A 17,318-nucleotide genomic window follows, 5' to 3' on the forward strand; every position below is an offset into this window, starting at 1 on the left:
TGGGAGTTAGCCCTTAGCTCAATGGGGTTTGTACTCCGCGGTCAGCAGGTTCCTGGACCCAAGCCTTTCAGTTCTTGAGGAATGCTTGCCTGCGTTTGAGGCAACTCAACGAGCAATAAGTATTTTTTGGTTTTGGGTTTGGTTTTCCCCCGGAACATGGATTTTAAAAACAGCTTAATTAAGGACTGTGGTGTTATTTGCTGTTTATTTTGCAGGCAAAGACCACTGGGTAGCTGCTGGGAGGGCCTAAGATAGGAACCTGCTTTCCCTTGGCAGCCGGAAGGCTGCTTTCCCCACACACATGGTTGAGGTGTGCAAACCACAGCCCCTGGGCAAAATCTGGCCGGCTGCTAGGTTTTGAAAGACCAGTGGGCTCAGAAGGGTTTCTCCATTTTTAAATGCTTGAAAATAAAAATCAAAAGAGTCATAAAATTTTGTGACATGTGATGACAATATGAATTCAAATTGCCTGCTCCTTCTTAGTGTAAAGTTTTTTGGGAAATATAGCCGTATCCATTCATTTAAGCATATGCTACCGTAGCAGGGTCAAATACCTGCAGCAGAGACCGCACGGCCTGCAAAGCCCGAAACACTTACTAACTGGATCTTTACAGGTGAAGTTTGCCAGTCCCTGTTGTATAGGAACAGAGGACATTGCTTCCCCTTCAGGAGCCCAACTCCCTGCAGGGTCCGGGTACGCCAGGCACAGCCCTTGCTACAAGCAGAGGTGGGTGGGCTAAGCCCTGCTTGATAGCATGGCTGTGTACGTTCAAGAAAGAGGTGGTGAAAGCAGAACGCACGTTTTTGGTAGCTAGATTTGATTAAACCTACTAGAATGTACCTTTCTCGTTCTTTAAGACTGATGACCAACTAGCTGATTGCTTTACTCCACTAGGGCAACTCATTCTGTACTGGCTTCTTCACCTCAACCTCTTCTTTCACTTCCTCCCTGTCACCCGAGTTGTGTGAGAGGTTTCCGCCTATGTATTTGCAACCTCCAGAGAGCACAATCTGGTCATCCACTTGGCAAGACAAGCACTGGTCTGGCCTGTGGCCAAACTGGTCAGCTGTTCCCCCGGGTACGAGTGTACATGTACTGCCGCTGCTGTCTGGGTGAGAAGCCACAGGGGATCTGGCCATCTGGGAGTTTTGGTTCCCAGATGCCAGCAGATGGAGCCTGGACAACGCTGGCCTTATGAATGGCATTTTCCACCCGCGGTTAGAATCCCTGCGAGAGGGCAGATCACATTACTCACCACTCACCTGGATACTCCCCGAAGCTTCTGCTACTTTTATATAGTCTCCCCTTCTTATTCTCACCCATGGCGCTGAGCAGGGTGCTGGGAACACGATAAATGCCCACTGACCCAGCAGCATCACTTCAAGTGCCTTGTCCTTGGGGCTGGCACGCAGGGTGACCTTCCACGGCAGGAGCTGATGGAAAGGGCTCAGTGGGAAACAAGGGGACTTGACCCCATTGTTTCTCTACATATGACAAGCTCCACTTTCACCTGTTCCCTCCCCCCGCCCCCCCCAGCCCTGAAAAACCCACAAAATGGTTTCACATGCCCCAAGCAGCTCACCGAGCCGTGAATAAGTGATGTAGCCATAGAAGGCAGTTGGAGGGCACCAGACCACCTTCCCCACCACAGCCAAAACGAAAGCCCTAGCAGGAGAAAGCACTCTCATGAACACCGGACTTAAATGTTTTCAATCAAAATCCAATTCAAAAAGAATTGGCTTTAAACCTATAAATACGGTACTCATTTTACTGCCTTAATTTTGGAAGAATTCTGTTAGCTCCTAAATGCCTGGCTAAAAAGTCTCTTTTTATTTAACTAAGGGGTCTGTGAGGACTAAAAATCCAAGATTTTCTCCTTCTACATGTGCAGACCCTGCCTGATAGAAAAGGGCTATTGGACTGGGACAATTCACAGAGGTGTCTATTTCCATTCAATGAATATAAAACCCCAAACTTCTGCCAGCGTCTTTTCTAAGGAGGGGAAAATCAGAGCCTGTGACTTCTCCTCTCCCTCCCTCTGCATTTGTCTCTTGTATGATTTCTATGCCTGCCTGTTTCTCCTCTGCAACTATCAAGTCCTCTGAGGGAAGAGCTTCTTCCACTTTCTCCCTTTCCCACAGCTGCTGGTAGAGCGCTTGGCACGTAGTAGGTCCTCAGCAATGCCTGTTAGCTGCATGAATACGAATAGGTAGAATCAGGGTGGTAGGCACTGGGCCAAGAGTGGGGAGTCCCATCTTGTCTATGCCTCAGAATGACTCTGAGCAAGATGCTGAATCTCTGAACCTCAGTTTACTCATCATGAAAATGGGTCTAACAACAGGCGTTCCCCACTCCCTCATGGGATTATTGTGAGGCTCAGAGGAGGAAACAGATGCAAAAAACACTTTAGGCGAAGGAAAAGGCTGCCTAAGGTGGTTTCTTCAAATCAGAAGGTTGCAAAGACCTGTCACAGATCCTCACTGGGTGGAGGTCAGACTAAAAGACATTGATGGTGGTCCCCCTTCATAAGCTCTCTCTGAGTAGGAGAGTAGCTGTGTCTCTCTGACACAGGGAGTAGGATGAACAGATTCCGACCTTTCTTTTGCACCTGAATACCCTGTGCCTAGGGGCCAGCTCTGTGCCCGTGCCAGTACGGGATGGGCTGGGAATTGGGGTGGGGGAGAGAGGGGACAGATCATACATACTGAGGACAAAAAAAGCCCAAGACATTTGAAACAAAGACGTTCTTAGAGCCTCATGGAAGTCCTCTAACAGCCCTAGCTCTTGCCTGCTATACTCTCCGCCAGAAAAGATCACAGACCAGTTACTATAGCAACAGTTCTCCTCCAAAAGTGTCCATGTTAAGATGGAGATGGAAAAGGTTTCCTTATTAAAACAAAGAAGAAGGAAAGAAGGAAATGGTTTTTGGATATATTTGCCCTCCACCCAAAGCATTGCTCCTTTTCTGAGAAGAAAGAAGCTGTTATTATGGCAAAGATGCTTCTAATTTCTAGCAGTTAAATCTCCAAACTCTTATTTCAGACTCGGCGCAGTTCATGCTTGTTCCAAAACATCCAGGAGGAGTGTTTCTTCTCAAGAGGCAAAACTGTGAACTAGGGGATGAGGGACCCTAAGACTGGACAGCGAGAGCCTTGTCAACCTTGGGGTCGCCCTCTGGCCCAGGAGAGCCCAGCCACCCCTGTCACCCAGCTCTGCGTCCACCGTGAAGCCCTTCCTTCTGATCCCTGGCTGTGGGCTTGTCACAGCGGTCACCCAGGGCAGTGGCTACGTGTAATGCTTCCTGGCCCTCATGGTGTCGTGTGGTGGGAGCCCCCAGCAGGGCAGCACCGCGGGTCTCAGCAGCTACCAGGAAGGCAGGTTCTCAGAGAACTTTGGCTGGAACCAGGCCCTGCTGTGGCCAAGGGCCTGCTCTTGGCTTCGGACTTTTCCTATGAGCTTCTGTGGCCTCAAAAAGGACAAAGGGAAAGGCTCTCCAAAAGGGAAGAGCACGTGTGTGTGGCGGGGCGAGGGGAGCAGTGGGGACAGCCTAGACAAACCCTTCCCTGCAAACTTAATTCGGTACGGACGTTCCTTTGAAGTGCTGAGGACTTAGACCTCGAGTGTGTAGAGTCTGACCATCCTGCTTGTAGGAAGCAGCCTGGAGAGTCAGGTGTGAAGAACCTGATGGTCGGTGTGGAGACACCACGGAGTCAGTGCCCGCACGGGGGGTTGGAACCTCAGGGCCCTGTGAACGTGGAGCCCAGGTAGGGGAGCGACATGAAGGCTGACCTTTTCCCCTGCAGGGAAGAGCAAACACGGTACCCACGGATCCAGGCTGCTGGGTGAGCCCAGTGCAAGAGAAGTGGGGGCCACAGGACAAAGTCCCCCCTGAAGTCCCCAGTGAGGATGACGCTGGGCTTCTGGGAACCACCCCAGGGCTGGGACGCGGGGAGTACCCAAGGCATAAAGGGTGGGCTCCAGGATGCTGGGGAAGGCCTGCCGGGACCTGTCATAGAAGTCAGAGGCGACGTGATAGGCTGGGGCGTACATCGGGGTGGGGCTTCCAAAAGGGACACGTGGGCGGGTGCAGAAGGCGGGCACTAGTAGGGGAGGGTGGAGTCATCCCACTCCAGCTGCGCTTGCGCGGCTCCGACCTGCCCGTGTCCGCCCCTGCCCACCCCATACTCCTCGTCACTGCCCTCGGAGTCGCTGCTGCTCGAGCTTAGGTCTTCCTCTTCCTCTTCCTCGGTCTCATCTTCCCCACGCCCTGGGGCTCCGTGTTTCTGGATGGCAGGGAGAGAAGGGAAACGCTCATCAGGGATCAACCAGGAGCCACCCTGTAATTTAAGTTTCTCCCTCCATTAAGGAGACGTTTAGGGCCCCTTGCAACTCCTTCCCTTGATGCTAAACCCTTGGGCTGGGAGATGGGCTTCCTGGAAGGGAAGTCCTTTGGTGAAAGACCAATCGGAGGGCAGAGGACAAAGACAAGAAATGGCAAATTCCAGGACCCAAACTCAAGGTAAATCGTTGCGTTTTAAACATTGGACATTGAGGCCGATCCCATCCATCATTCAGGGAGGCTTTCGGGCCAAAGTTTCTTTTCTGGCATTTCTGAAACCTGTCTACATAGGTGTCCAAGTCTTTAATGACTTGCTTCTCAATGTGAGGATAGCATTTAAACTTGTACCCCTCTTCCAGGTGGGAAAATAATGTCTCTGGGAGCAGAAGGTCTTCTAAGCCGAGAGTCGGCTGTGCCGCCCCTCAAAAATACTGCTTTCAGAAGGACAAAGTTCACGGTCCTCATTTTCCACGCCTGTCCCTCACCCGCGGAGTTTGTGTCCTCAAACTCTACCCCACGCCTTTCCAGTGCCCTCCCCTTCCCCCCAGCTTTTTGGCAATTCCAGTCAAATCTTATTTCTGGATTTATGTTTTGAGTTCATAAACCAGCCATAAGAGATGTGAGCCCGTGCTTGGCTACATCCCATCTCTGGAGTGTTTTCTCTTCTACCTTTGCCTCCCCCAGATCCTACTCATTCTTCAAGGCCTGGCTGAGGCTCCAAGAAGTCTTCCCTGGACAGCCGCAAAGGCTCTCCCTGCTCATGCTTCACTGATTTGCAGGCATCCCCGGGTTAGCCCTTGGTGAGCACGCTCTGGCCGGGTACTCAGAGCGTTCCAGGCGTAATGATCTTGCCTCCTAGGCCCAAGGCTCAGCTCTCTGAAGGTGGAAATGCTGGGGTCCCCAGAGTGGTGCGCTCAGCCCCATACCTACAGCACACGCTGGGACGAGCTGACCGGCATTGGCACGCTGGCTCTGAAGTTGGAGCAGGAGGCCGGGTGAGGCGGGGAGACTGGGGACCGGCTGGGATACTTTTCATTCCTCAGTGGCTCCTCCTCATGGCCACTGACTCCCTCGCTTTCTTACTCCTGCCTTTCCCCCCACCCAGCAGCCATGGGCAGACCAAAGGGCCCGACGGAAGCGGCTTTTCTTGAGTGTCCTATGTCCAGATCAGGGACATTTGGACACTCATGGGTGGATTCTGGGGGCTGATGGCCAACTGGAGAGATAACTTTAGAATCAGACAGGCGTGGGTTTGAATACCGGTGGTGCCGTTACCAGCTCTGGGCATTTGAGTACGTTACTTTCCCTCTCTGAGTTGGTCCTACCTTGGTAAATGAGGAGGGTGACTCCCACTTCACAGGTTGCTGGGAAGATTAAATGAGGTGGTGCGTGTTGAGGACCCCGTGCAGTGCTGGCGTGACGGGGGCTCAATAAATGGCAGGTATTACCATTGGGTTTTTGTATTAACGTATTCTGAGACTTTAAGTGAGCTCTGCAGGCAGATGGAGCAAAACCATCTAATTTATACTGGTAGCTAATCAAAAATTCAATACCGAGTCCCTGAGCGTGAGTCAGCTCTGAGCTAAATACTACAGGGGAGGCCAGGGACAGACACTACGTGGCTGCTTGCCGTAAGAAATGTCTGCTTTTGTTTGTTGGGTGAGAGCAATTCACACGTTTTTAAGCAGTGAATGCATTTGGTGGGTAGGTGTGGCTCACGCAGGTTGAGAGGCTGGAGGAGCCCAGAGAAGGGAAGGACCAGTGGGGCTGGGCTAGCCGGGCAGGGCTTCTGGCACAGGAAGGATGGAGCTGGGTGGAGGAGAGGCATCCCGCTCTGAACTCCCAGCCCCCGCGTGACGATTGTTACCTCCATGGGGTTGACTGTGATAGTAAGTGCCGAGTCGTCCCAATCCATCTCGGCTTCCTTGGCAGCCTCAGACTCCTGGGTGAAGTGCTGGTGGGCGATGCGGACCCGGTACATGCCCATGGCCACGACAAACACTAGCATGCACACGGAGATGATGATGACCACCGTGGCGATGCTCGGGACCACTGGAAGGAGGAAGGAATTCGCAGGACGAGGTGAGCGAGGGACTAGCTCACCCTGGGGATGGAATACGATTGAAACATCCACGTGTAGGTTAAAATCTGCCCTACGCTGCCCAGTTGGAGAGCTCTGCGTCAGAACCTTACTCTGTCTGGGCGTCACTTTTTTCATCTATATAGTAGACGTCATCATTCCTATCCCAGGGGTAGTTGTGAGGAGCAAATGAAATCATCTATGTGAATTTCCACAGAGGCACATAGTAGGTGCTCAATAAGTGCACATTCTCTGATCTCTTGCTTTTTCCATCAAAGCGTAGGGCAGCCCCCTTCCCCTCCCCCTGAGAGCTAGAAACTGTGGAGTTCAGTCGGGACAGACAGAAGTGCCCGCCAGATAGGAAGACAATATGGAAGGTACTGGAACAGAAGTAAGGGTGGGAGACTTTGCAATATGGTGCATACGTGTGTGTGAGCATGTGTGAGGGGCTCAGGGGAGGCTACATACAGCATGTAGCTTTGAGTTGGGTCTACAAGGACTTGCAAAATTTTACCCCAGCCCTTTGTAACGTCTGCTATTACACATTTCTCATAACTTCTTGTGTACTTGACCTGCGCCCTCCTGAGGCCGTGAGTGCCTCAGAGCCAGGCCCATAGCTTCTCCACAGCCGGGCACCTCCTTCAGTTCTGGGCGCCTCTGGCGCTGCTGCACCCTAAGTGTTGCGTGGACGGTCTTGAGTCACCATCAGCACCTGGTGTCCTGAGGTCCCTCCTCCCATGTGACCTACCTGAACTGCGCTGGATGCCAGTCTGGGATTCCGGGTGGTGGACAGACTGGAGGAAGGGCGGCTGCACGATGAGGTGGTTGACGTGCTCCTTGTCTGAGACCCTGACCTCATGGAGGACGCTGACCTGAGAAGAGCAGGGAGGGGTGCAGTGGGCCGGGAGTGGCAGGCAGACCAGTGGCCGCAGTTCTCCCGAATAAGCGAAATTAATGAATGGGCGGTCCGGGGCGTCCCTCACAACTGCGGGACTCACTCACCTCCAAGTTGAACTCATTGCTGGTGTAGCGCCCATTGAGTTCCGAGCACTTGAGCCTGAACCGCCGGGCCTCCAGGGCAGCTGGACGCCAGTTGCGGTAGCGGATGTGACGTAGCACCTGCTCATAGCGGCTCATGGAGCCCACACCTGTGTCAAGAGACCACACCTGTCATAAGAAGGCAGAAGAGGGGCTGGGGAGACAGGCTGCAGCTGCTGGCGGTGTGGGTCTCCTGAAGTCGGTGAGGTAAGAGCTCAGGGTGTTTAGGGGCAGACAGTGTGCCAGTGCAGACATTCTAAGGAGCCAATTAAACTGAAGCACAGAATTTCCACATAGATTGGGCTCTGACCAGAATGGCCTCAATCTGCCAAATGTTGCTGTAATACTTGCTGAGATCAAACATGATAAGAGCAGGCACCCGCCTAGTTTCTACAGATTTCCCCAGGAGTGGAATGGGAGCCAATTCCCCCGGATACTGGAATAGCTCGCCAAAGGAGGGGCTAGAAGTCCACGCTCTGAGGTCAAGGGTTCCCTCCTGACCCACCTCCACAGGAGATGGAGCTGCCATCCCACTCATGACTCCCTGGACAGGGCCACTGAGAAGGGACCACCAGGTGCAGGACTGAGCACGGCCTTACCGTAGATGGAGTAGCCGGCCGTGGAGTTGGTGGCGTCCAGGTGTCGCTGGTGGAGCTCACTGTGGTTGAGCTCCAAGCACTCCTGTTTGGGGTCCAGGTCCCCTCCCAGCACTAAAATGTCACAGAAATCTAAGTTGTGAAGCATTTCTTCAAAAACTGCTGATTTGGGGGCTGTGGGAGGACAGACACATGGAAAACACAGGAGTGAGGACAGCTCAGGTCATGGTCCTGACACACCATCCTCCTCCTCCGTCTCTGAACCCCAGGCTCAGGCTGGGTCAGGAGGAGAGGCTGGGCGATCCCAAATATCACCTCCACTGCTCAGATGATGTCCAGGCAGCCCCTGAGGCTGGGCGGCACAAATTTATGTGAAGAGCATGAACACAGCAGTCAAAAGATGTGAATTTAGGGCTTCCCTGATGGCGCAGTGGTTGAGAGTCCGCCTGCCGATGCAGGGGACACGGGTTCGTGCCCCATCCCACATGCCGCGGAGCGTCTGGGCCCGTGAGCCATGGCCGCTGAGCCTGCGCGTCCGGAGCCTGTGCTCCGCAGTGGGAGACGCCACAGCAGTGAGAGGCCCGCGTACCGCAAAAAAAAAAAAAAACCCAAAAAAAGATGTGAATTTGAATAGCAGCGCTGCTTCTGAGAAGCCGTATGGTATTAGAGAAACCACCTACCGCTCAATGTCCTTATGTGTAAAGAGGGTGAGGGCATTGAGAGGATTGAAAACAAGGTGTGCACAGAATAAATGCTCGAGAAGATTGGTCTCCTTTGGGACCGGAGATGAGCGCCCCTCCACCAGCCCCTCATAGCTCTCCCCGTGGTCATGGTGTGTGTCTGTCTCTCCCAGCAGACTCTGAGCTTCTCAAGGGCAGAAGCACTTTGCGTGACTAACTCTTCAGTATCTGAGGGGCTGGCATGGAGCAGTATGACGACACATTGCTGAAGTGGAGCTGCACTGGTGATATAATTAAATAAGTAGATTGGTTAGTCTAGTTGACGAGCTGCTGCATCCCTTGGCAAAGTTCCTGGGGGAAGGGTAGGCTGAGACACTCCATCTTCTTCTCCAGGGTGGGCAAGGTGTGGAAGTAGGTGGTGGGCTCGGGCTCCCGGACTTTCTGCCTTTGTGGCACCAACCCTACCATTTGCAGAGGACACCCCTCCCCTTGCCAGTTTATGGAAGGCTGGTCCTAGGACTGGAGACTAGCCAGTCTGGTCTCTCTTCTTCACTGCAGTGTGGCGCTGACCTGGAGGTGCCGGCTCCCTACCCCCAGCCTCCAGGGGTGGCCTTTAGTGTGGAGGTGGGAGCACTTTCTCCATCACTAGAACTGTTGAATGCAATTGCCGTCTGTGGACTTTATCCTGGCATCTGTCCCAGGCCCTGGCAACATGGCAGTCAGCAGACCCATCTTTCCAACCCTTGTTCCTGTGTTTCTGGTTCCTGGACAGCCTAGCCGTCCTTGCCTGATACTATGACCCCAAGTTTCCCAGGGGAGTGTCTGAGTATTTGAATGCTGGACAGGTTGGCAGTCCTAAATGAAAATCCTACTTTAAAATAAAAAGTGATTAGTAGTTATGGAGTCCTTGCTATACGCTAGGCACAGTGCAAAGGAAATCCTAACAGACAGACACTAGAGGGGGTACTGTTACCATTCCCATTTCACTGATGGGGGAGTGGACAGTCCATCGGGTAGAGTGCGGCGGATTGCCTGGGGTCACACAGACAACAGGGGAGGAGCTGGACGGCAACCATGACCTTCTGATACCACACTTTGTGGAAGTCTCAACCTCTGGGCCGGTGGTCTTCAAATATTTTTGATCTTGCGGGCTTTTATTGAAAAATTTGTGAACTAGAGATCATTTAAATAAGTATATTTACTCATTAAGCAGACTGGTGTATTTTGTGCATGATAAAAGATTTATGAAAACAGATTTTGAAAGGATTCACGAAAGATGAGAGAGCTATTTTAAATAATTATTTTATTTTGTTTAGTTTTTAAGGGATACCAGAAACATTTTTTGCTCTCAACGGGTATATGTTGTTATAAATAATTTCGTACACTTACTTTTTAAATGCTTGCCAATCTCAATGGCTTCGTGTAGCATTGACAAAATCTAAAAGCACGTTAATATACACTTAACAAAGTCTGTCATTAATAATGGTACACGTATATCTCTCTTTCAAATGGCCTGTGGTTTCTGGGTTTTCTTGGGAGCCGTACTCTTGTCAGGTCAGGTTGGGTCATCCTGGCTCCTATGACCCAACTGCTGACTGATTGCTCACCCTAGGTAGGGGGTGTGTTCACCCCACCATTTTCTCTCGTCCTCTTGCGCTTGCATATGGACAAAATCTTCCATCAGTTTCCTTGATTCCCACTGTGCTGAAGGGACTGTACTGGGCTCAGAGACTTACTGGCAAATCAATAAGTTGGGCTCTGGAGGAGATCCTTGTCTGGTTTAATAAACAGATAATCACCACCGAGGGCTTGCCAGCGTGTGTGAGAGAGAGCGCTAGTGGCTGGAAGCATACATAGTGGTTGGGCGTGTACGGTACCAGCCTGGGGTCAGGGTGGTGGGGTCTTCTGGAAGAGGGGTTGAAGGTAGAGGTTTTTGTCAACAATAATGGAGAACGAGACAGAGAGGGACCTTCCAGGACGAGGGTAGAGAGTGAGTAGACACGTAAGCTAACACAGAGGGAGAGAGGGGTGTGATGTCATTGGTACTGAAACAGCACAAAGAGTGAGTCGCTGAGGGCAGAAGATGGTGGTGGAGAGGGTCACGGGTGGCAGACGCCATTAGCCTGCTTGTTTACGGCACCCATAATAATGATTATTCTTACGACGATAGAAGTGAAATTTTAGAAGTACTAACAATAGCTCTCGGGCACTTGGCTACGCAGTCTGCATGCACCTCTCATACACAGAAGGTGAGATGTGGACCCAGATAATTGCTTGTCCCTGCGTTGCCTATAGGCTGATGTCAGGCCTCGGGAATCCAGATACTCTCAGCTACGGCCTGCAGCCACCGCAGTCGGAGGCCCTTCCTTTTCCTGTCTGATATTAGCCACAGATGAGGGCAAGAGGGAAGATCACACGACCTAATGCACCTTGGAGAGTAACTGGGAAACGGTCCTGCCCAGACAGGTGGTATAACACCATCTATTTTTGTGAGCTAAGAAGGGCTGTCTTGCCAGGCATCCCATTTGCTGGGGACCAGCATGCTTTAAGGCAGTGGGTAGTTAGGATTATTATAGAAGCAGCCCTTCGGGAACTCGGGCCCACTGGCACTAGCACATCGTTAGCAGCTGCTCTGGGAGGGGGAGAGGGAGAGCTGAAAACATTCTTTTGGAGGAGGCAGCAAAGGACGGTTCTCAAACTCGTATTCCCCCCATAGATCTGGGCCCCAGGTTTTCCTGCCTTCCTTCCATATCCTTCCATCCCTCTCCCCCCCACCAGCCGAATATACCGTAGCTTTCAGTGCAACTCAGTGTTTCTTCCTGGCAGACAATTCAAATTACTTTTACTGAACAGCCCTCCCGACAATGAAACCGTTGGGAAGAACAACTGGAAAGTCCCCTGAGAGTTGAGAGTGATATTGCCGAAGGAGACTTTTGCGGTGTATATATTAAGATGCAGCTCTAATTTTTTCTTCATGCTTCTTTAACTTTTCTTCTCATTACCAAAATAATACACGTGTACTACAGAACATTTTGCAGTTGTAGGGAAGTGAAGGGGAGCAGAAACAAGTTGGCTGTTTTCCTGCTTCTCAGAGAATATCACTGTTAGCATTAGGTGTGTTTCCTTCTGGGCATTTTTCTACATATTTTTTTTCTTGACAGACTTGCGATCACTCTCCATGTAGCTACTCTGTAATTTGCATCTTGCTTTTTTTTTTTTAACTTGCTGTTTGGCATAAGTGCCTTCCCTCCAACATCATACGTCTTCTATGGGGGTACCACAATTTGCTAAGCCATTCATTCCTCTCTGTTATTTATCTGCATTGTTTCCAGGCTTTTTTGTTCTGTTATCATAAATTACCCCGCTATGGTGAACAATACCTCAGTTGTCCTGAAGTGTGATTGACGAGAATCATACTTTACATGAGAATTTAAGGTCCCATCCGCCCCCCCCCCACAACCCAGTGTGCACCTGTACCTGTGGTCTTCAAGTCACCGGGGGCCTCGGTTTTGGTGAAGGTGCTCACAATCTTGATGTCGGGGAAGAGGGTAACCCCTTTGGGGCTTTCAAACTGGGCAGTGGGTCTCCAGAAGCGGTCCGTGCCATGGAGGGTGATCTGGGGCTCGACGGCCTGCAGCACCATCACGTAGGCGTCCACGTCGGGGAGGCTGATACACACATCTTCTCCAAAGCACCTGGGAAAACAGCAGTCACGGCAACTGAAGAGCAAACCCTGGAATCATCCGGCCATGGACAAAGATACATACAGCCACCTCTAGTCCTCCACGAGACATCCTGACTGCCCGAGAGCCTCTGAGGATGTCAACAGACATTCAGATTCAAAGCCGCATTTTAGTTGAAACTACTAGCAATCTAGGGACTTGAAAAGCTTAGCTCCTGGGTGAAATAGGAATTTTCTATACCAGCAACAAGTAACCATTAGACCTTTAATTATCCTTTAACAAAGTAATCAATGGCAACATTAATTAGACAGCAACTGCTTGTCATGTGCATAAGGATTTGGTAAATAAATTGTTGTCTCCCTGGTTAGTTACAGCCATCTTACTGAGTGAGACCCCAGGGCTAAACTCTCCTGCCTGCCGGAACAGCGTATATGTTCTCTCTCTACAAGGATACCACACAAGTGCGGTGCCTCTTCCAGATGTGCCAGCAGACTGCCATTGTAATCATACTCCTTTTTCCTGATACACTGCCACAAAAACATCTGGGAGCCAGAGTGGTGTGACAACAAGAGCAAAGCCCCGGAAGTGAGACAGACAAGGGTCCATGCCTGGCTCTGCCACCACTCCTGGACTGGGAGGCTCTGGGCAAGGGGCACGACTCCTGTGAACCTCAGTCTCTTCACCTATACAGTGGGGATGAATAATTAATTACCTTGTAGTAGTAAGGCTTAAATGCAGATGACATGTAGATAGGAAGCTGCCCAGGAGCCTGCATCATGGTTGGAGCTCAGTAAATGTTGACAGATCTGACAGTGTCATCAGACCTCATCAGGCATGTGTGTCACTGGCACTCTCTGCTGATCATCTAGACCAAAGGCCTAAGCTAAAATGGAGAACCCCAGGGTCTAGAGAGATACTCTGGGAATGATGGGTGGACTCCAGCTGGTGGCAGCCATCAACTTGCATCCCTTGGCAAAGTTCCTGGGGGAAGGATAGGCTGAGACACTCCATCTTCTTCTCCAGGGTGGGCAAGGTGTGGAAGTAGGTGGTGGGCTCGGGCTCCCAGATTTTTTGCCTTTGTGGCACCAACCCTACCATTTACAGAGGACACCCCTTCCCTTGCCAGTTTATGGAAGGCTGGTCCTAGGGCTGGAGACTAGCCAGTCTGGTCTCTCTTTTTCACTGCAGTGTGGCGCTGACCTGGAGGTGCCGGCTCCCTACCCCCAGCCTCCAGGGGTGGCCTTTAGTGTGGAGGTGGGAGCACTTTCCCCATCACTAGAACTGTTGAATGCAATTGCCGTCTGTGACTTTATCCTGGCATCTGTCCCAGGCCCTGGCAACATGGCAGTCAGCAGACCCATCTTTCCAACCCTTGTTCCTGTCTTTCTGGTTCCTTTTTCTGGCTCCAGGTGCCAGGTGACTCCCTTTCTGCTTCTGAGGAGTTTTTCTGGGTTCCCCTTCCTAGCTACCCTCCCAAGCAGCTGTTTGGCTGAGAAATGATTTGATAGACCAGTAAGGGTGTTATTTAAAGGTCACAGTGATGGTCTCATCTCCTTAATTTAACTCTGATCCCTGGGGACGAGAACCATGCCTTTTCTTTCTCTTGCATACTCATGGTATTTAGGAGCTCTGTCAAGGCTAGGTTGGTTAATTTAATTGAATTAATAAACATTTGTTGAGCATGATACTATACACAGCAAAACCCTAAAGATGCTACCCAAATCTATTAGAACTAATAAATGAATTCAGTAAGTTGCAGGATACAAAATTAATATACAGAAATCTGTTGTGTTTCTGTACACTGACAGCAACCTATCAGAAAAAGAAAAAACAATCCCATTTACAATTGCATCAAAAAGAATAAAATACCTAGGGATAAATTGAGCCAAGGAGGTAGAAGACCTCTATTCAGAAAACTACAAGACGTTGATGAAAGAAATTAAAGACATTACAAACAAATGGAAAGATATACCATGCTCATGGATTGGAAGAAATAATATTATTAATATGACCATACGACCCAAGGCAATCTACAGATTCAATTCAATCTCTATCAAAATGCCAATGGTATTTTTCACCAAACTAGAACAAATAATTCTAAAATTTGTTTAAATCCATAAAAGATCTCAAATAGCCACAACAATCTTGAGAAAGAAGAACAAAGCTGAAGGTATCACACTCCTGACTTCAGACTATGCTACAAACCTAGAGTAATCCAAACAGTATGGTATTGGCACAAAAACAGACACATAAATCAATGGAACAGAATAGAGAGCTCAGAACAGAACCCATGCATATATGGTCAATTAATCAATGATAAAGGAGGCAAGAATATAAAATGAAGAAAAGACAGCTTCTTCAATAACTGGTGTTGGGAAAACTGGACATCTATGTGCAAAAGAATAAAACTGGACTACTTTCTCACACCATACACAAAAGTAAACTCAAAATGAGTAAGACCTGAAACCATAAAACTCCTAGAAGAAAGCATAGGCAGTATGCTCTTTGACATTGGTCTTAGCAATATTTTTTTGAATGTGTCTGCTCAGGCAACAGAGACAAAAGCAAAAATAAACCCATGGGACTGCATCCAACTAAAAAGCTTTTGCACGGTGAAGGAAACTATCAACAATATAAAAAGCCAGCCTGATGAATAGGAGAAGATATTTGCAAATAATCTTATATAGTAAGGGGTTAATATCCAAAATATACAAAGAATTTATACAACTCAACGCAAAAAACAGGTAACCCAATTAAAAGATGGGCAGAGGACCTGAATAGACATTTTTGCAAAGAAGACATACTGATGGCCAACAGACACATGAAAAGATGTTCAACATCACTAATCATCAGGGAAATGTGAATCAAAACCACAATGAGGTACCACCTCACCCCTGTCAGAATGGCTAATATCAAAAATAAATAAAAAGTGTTGGTGAGCATGTAGAGAAAAGGAAACCTCTAAACACTATTGGTGGGAATGTAAATTCGTGCTGCCACTATGGAAAACAGTATGGAGGTTCCCCTCAAAAACTAAAAATAGAGCTGTCACGTAATCCAGCAATTTCACTTCTGGTTATTTACCTGAAGAAAATAAAAATGGTAATTCGATAAGATATATGCACACTAATGTTCATTGCAGCATTATTTACATTAACGAAGATATGGAAGCAACCTAACTGTCCAAGGATAGATGGATGGATAAAGAAGATGTGGTTTTATATATTTATGGTGTGTGTGTATATATATATATATTTGTATATATATGATATATATTTGTAATATAGTATATATTTAACACATATATTAATACTATAATAATAATAAATGATGTGTGTGTGTATATATATATATATACACACACACATGGAATATTACTAAGTCATGAGAAAAAACAATAAAATCTTGCAATTGGCAACAACACGAATAGATCTAGAGGGTGTTATGCTAAGTGAAATAAGTCAGACAGAGAAAGACCGTATGGTTTCACTTACATGTGGAATCTAAAAAACAAAACAAAAACAAACTCATAGATTCAGAGAACAGGTGGTTGCCAGAAGGGAGGGGGTTGGGGGTGGGGTGAAATAGGTGAAGGAGATTAAGAGGTACGCACCTCCAGTTATAAAATAAAAAATCCACAGGGATGTAACATACAGCATAAGGAATATGGTCAATAACATTGTAATAACTCCGTATAGGGACCTATGGTTACCAGACTTATCATAGTGATCATTTCATAGTGTATGTAAACATCAGATCACTAAGCAGTACACCTGAAACTAACAAAACATTGTATGTCAACTATATTTCACTTAAAAAAACAAAAACAAAAACAGAACACAGATCCATTGGGGTGTCCTCATAGGGAGAGCGGAGAAGCTGCCAATAGTTGAAGAGAGGTGAATCCTGTTTTACGAGAGCATTCCCAGGGACCATCCCTGATGCCTTGGCCGAGCCCCAGGCTGCCCAGCGTCCACTCACTGGACCTTGGAAGAGACTTTCAGGCGCCGCACGCCCACGGTTGGGAACTGCCTGGAGTTGATGTAGGAGACCTTCTGGAGGGCACGGTTGATGTTCCCAATGTCGTCACCTTCCATCACCAGGACAGACTGCGAGGGGTTGAAATGATACTGGAAGACAGAAAGCAGTGTCACAGGAGAGAATGATCAACCATGTACCCAGTCTCACGGAGACCCTCTATCTCCATGCAAAGGCCGCTAAGGCCCGCACAGGCGTCTCCAGAGCACGTGCAAGTGCAGGAGCTGTGTGCACAGGTAACTGTTTTAACCCGTCAAGAGATCCCTGCTGCCCTCTGGTGGGCTTCGGGACCCTCCTCTGTAAGATTCCCCGTGGATTATAAACTCCTGGTGATACCACCGGGAGCCACAGGATGAATTCTGAAAGCCCAGACATAGTGCTCTTGGGGCCCAGCCTTTGGTGCGCTCATGCTCTGGGCTACTATGGGGTCCCTCCCAGAAACTTTCAGTTCTTGGACTGCCACGCCCTCAGCTCATAGCCCGGAAACCTGGGGCTTTTGTTCCTTTTGCTGTCTTGACTTTGGCCTTGAACTGCTCCCCCATTCACCCTGCACTCCACCTCCTGACCCATGTCCCATCTTTTTAGTTTCCAACCTTCAAGTTCATTTTTAAGTTAATGGCCTTCCTTCTCTCTTAGATCCGATTCTTGGTCTTGCCTTCTAGGTGCTAAACTCTGGTTTCCCATGAGTTTTAATCACCTGCTGTTTACACGCCTGCCAGCTGCCCTAGGTTTGTTATCTGTCTGTCCTATCCTGGGTCCCTGGTATCCCACGCTGGGTGAAGGCCCAGGGGCTACGATGCTCCCCACTGAGTCACTTGGGTCCTCAAACCAGATAAAGTAGATCCAGACTTGTCTCTTCCGTG

At 49.2% G+C, this 17,318-nt stretch overlaps 1 protein-coding gene across 2 annotated transcripts in view; it reads right to left on the bottom strand.

Annotated features, from left to right (window-relative positions):
- Positions 1–4,101: 4,101 nt before the first annotated feature.
- CLSTN2 (calsyntenin 2) overlaps positions 4,102–17,318 on the bottom strand; it is a gene marked incomplete at both ends in the record, with an annotated part of 638,376 nt that continues 625,159 nt past the window's right edge. Inside the window, 7 exons of one of the 2 annotated variants that reach the window (XM_082654156.1) lie at positions 4,102–4,284; positions 6,208–6,392; positions 7,169–7,292; positions 7,423–7,568; positions 8,058–8,228; positions 12,212–12,429; positions 16,399–16,547. In XM_082654156.1, coding sequence (XP_082510282.1) covers positions 4,102–4,284; positions 6,208–6,392; positions 7,169–7,292; positions 7,423–7,568; positions 8,058–8,228; positions 12,212–12,429; positions 16,399–16,547 — 1,176 coding nt within the window. Of the gene's footprint in view, positions 4,285–6,207; positions 6,393–7,168; positions 7,293–7,422; positions 7,569–8,057; positions 8,229–12,205; positions 12,430–16,398; positions 16,548–17,318 lie in introns of both variants that reach the window. The other variant, XM_082654157.1, reaches the window with a different exon arrangement.

This window comes from Grampus griseus (genome assembly GCF_964374135.1).
Source record: "Grampus griseus genome assembly, chromosome: 5".
Classification (NCBI taxonomy): Eukaryota; Metazoa; Chordata; class Mammalia; order Artiodactyla; family Delphinidae; genus Grampus; species Grampus griseus.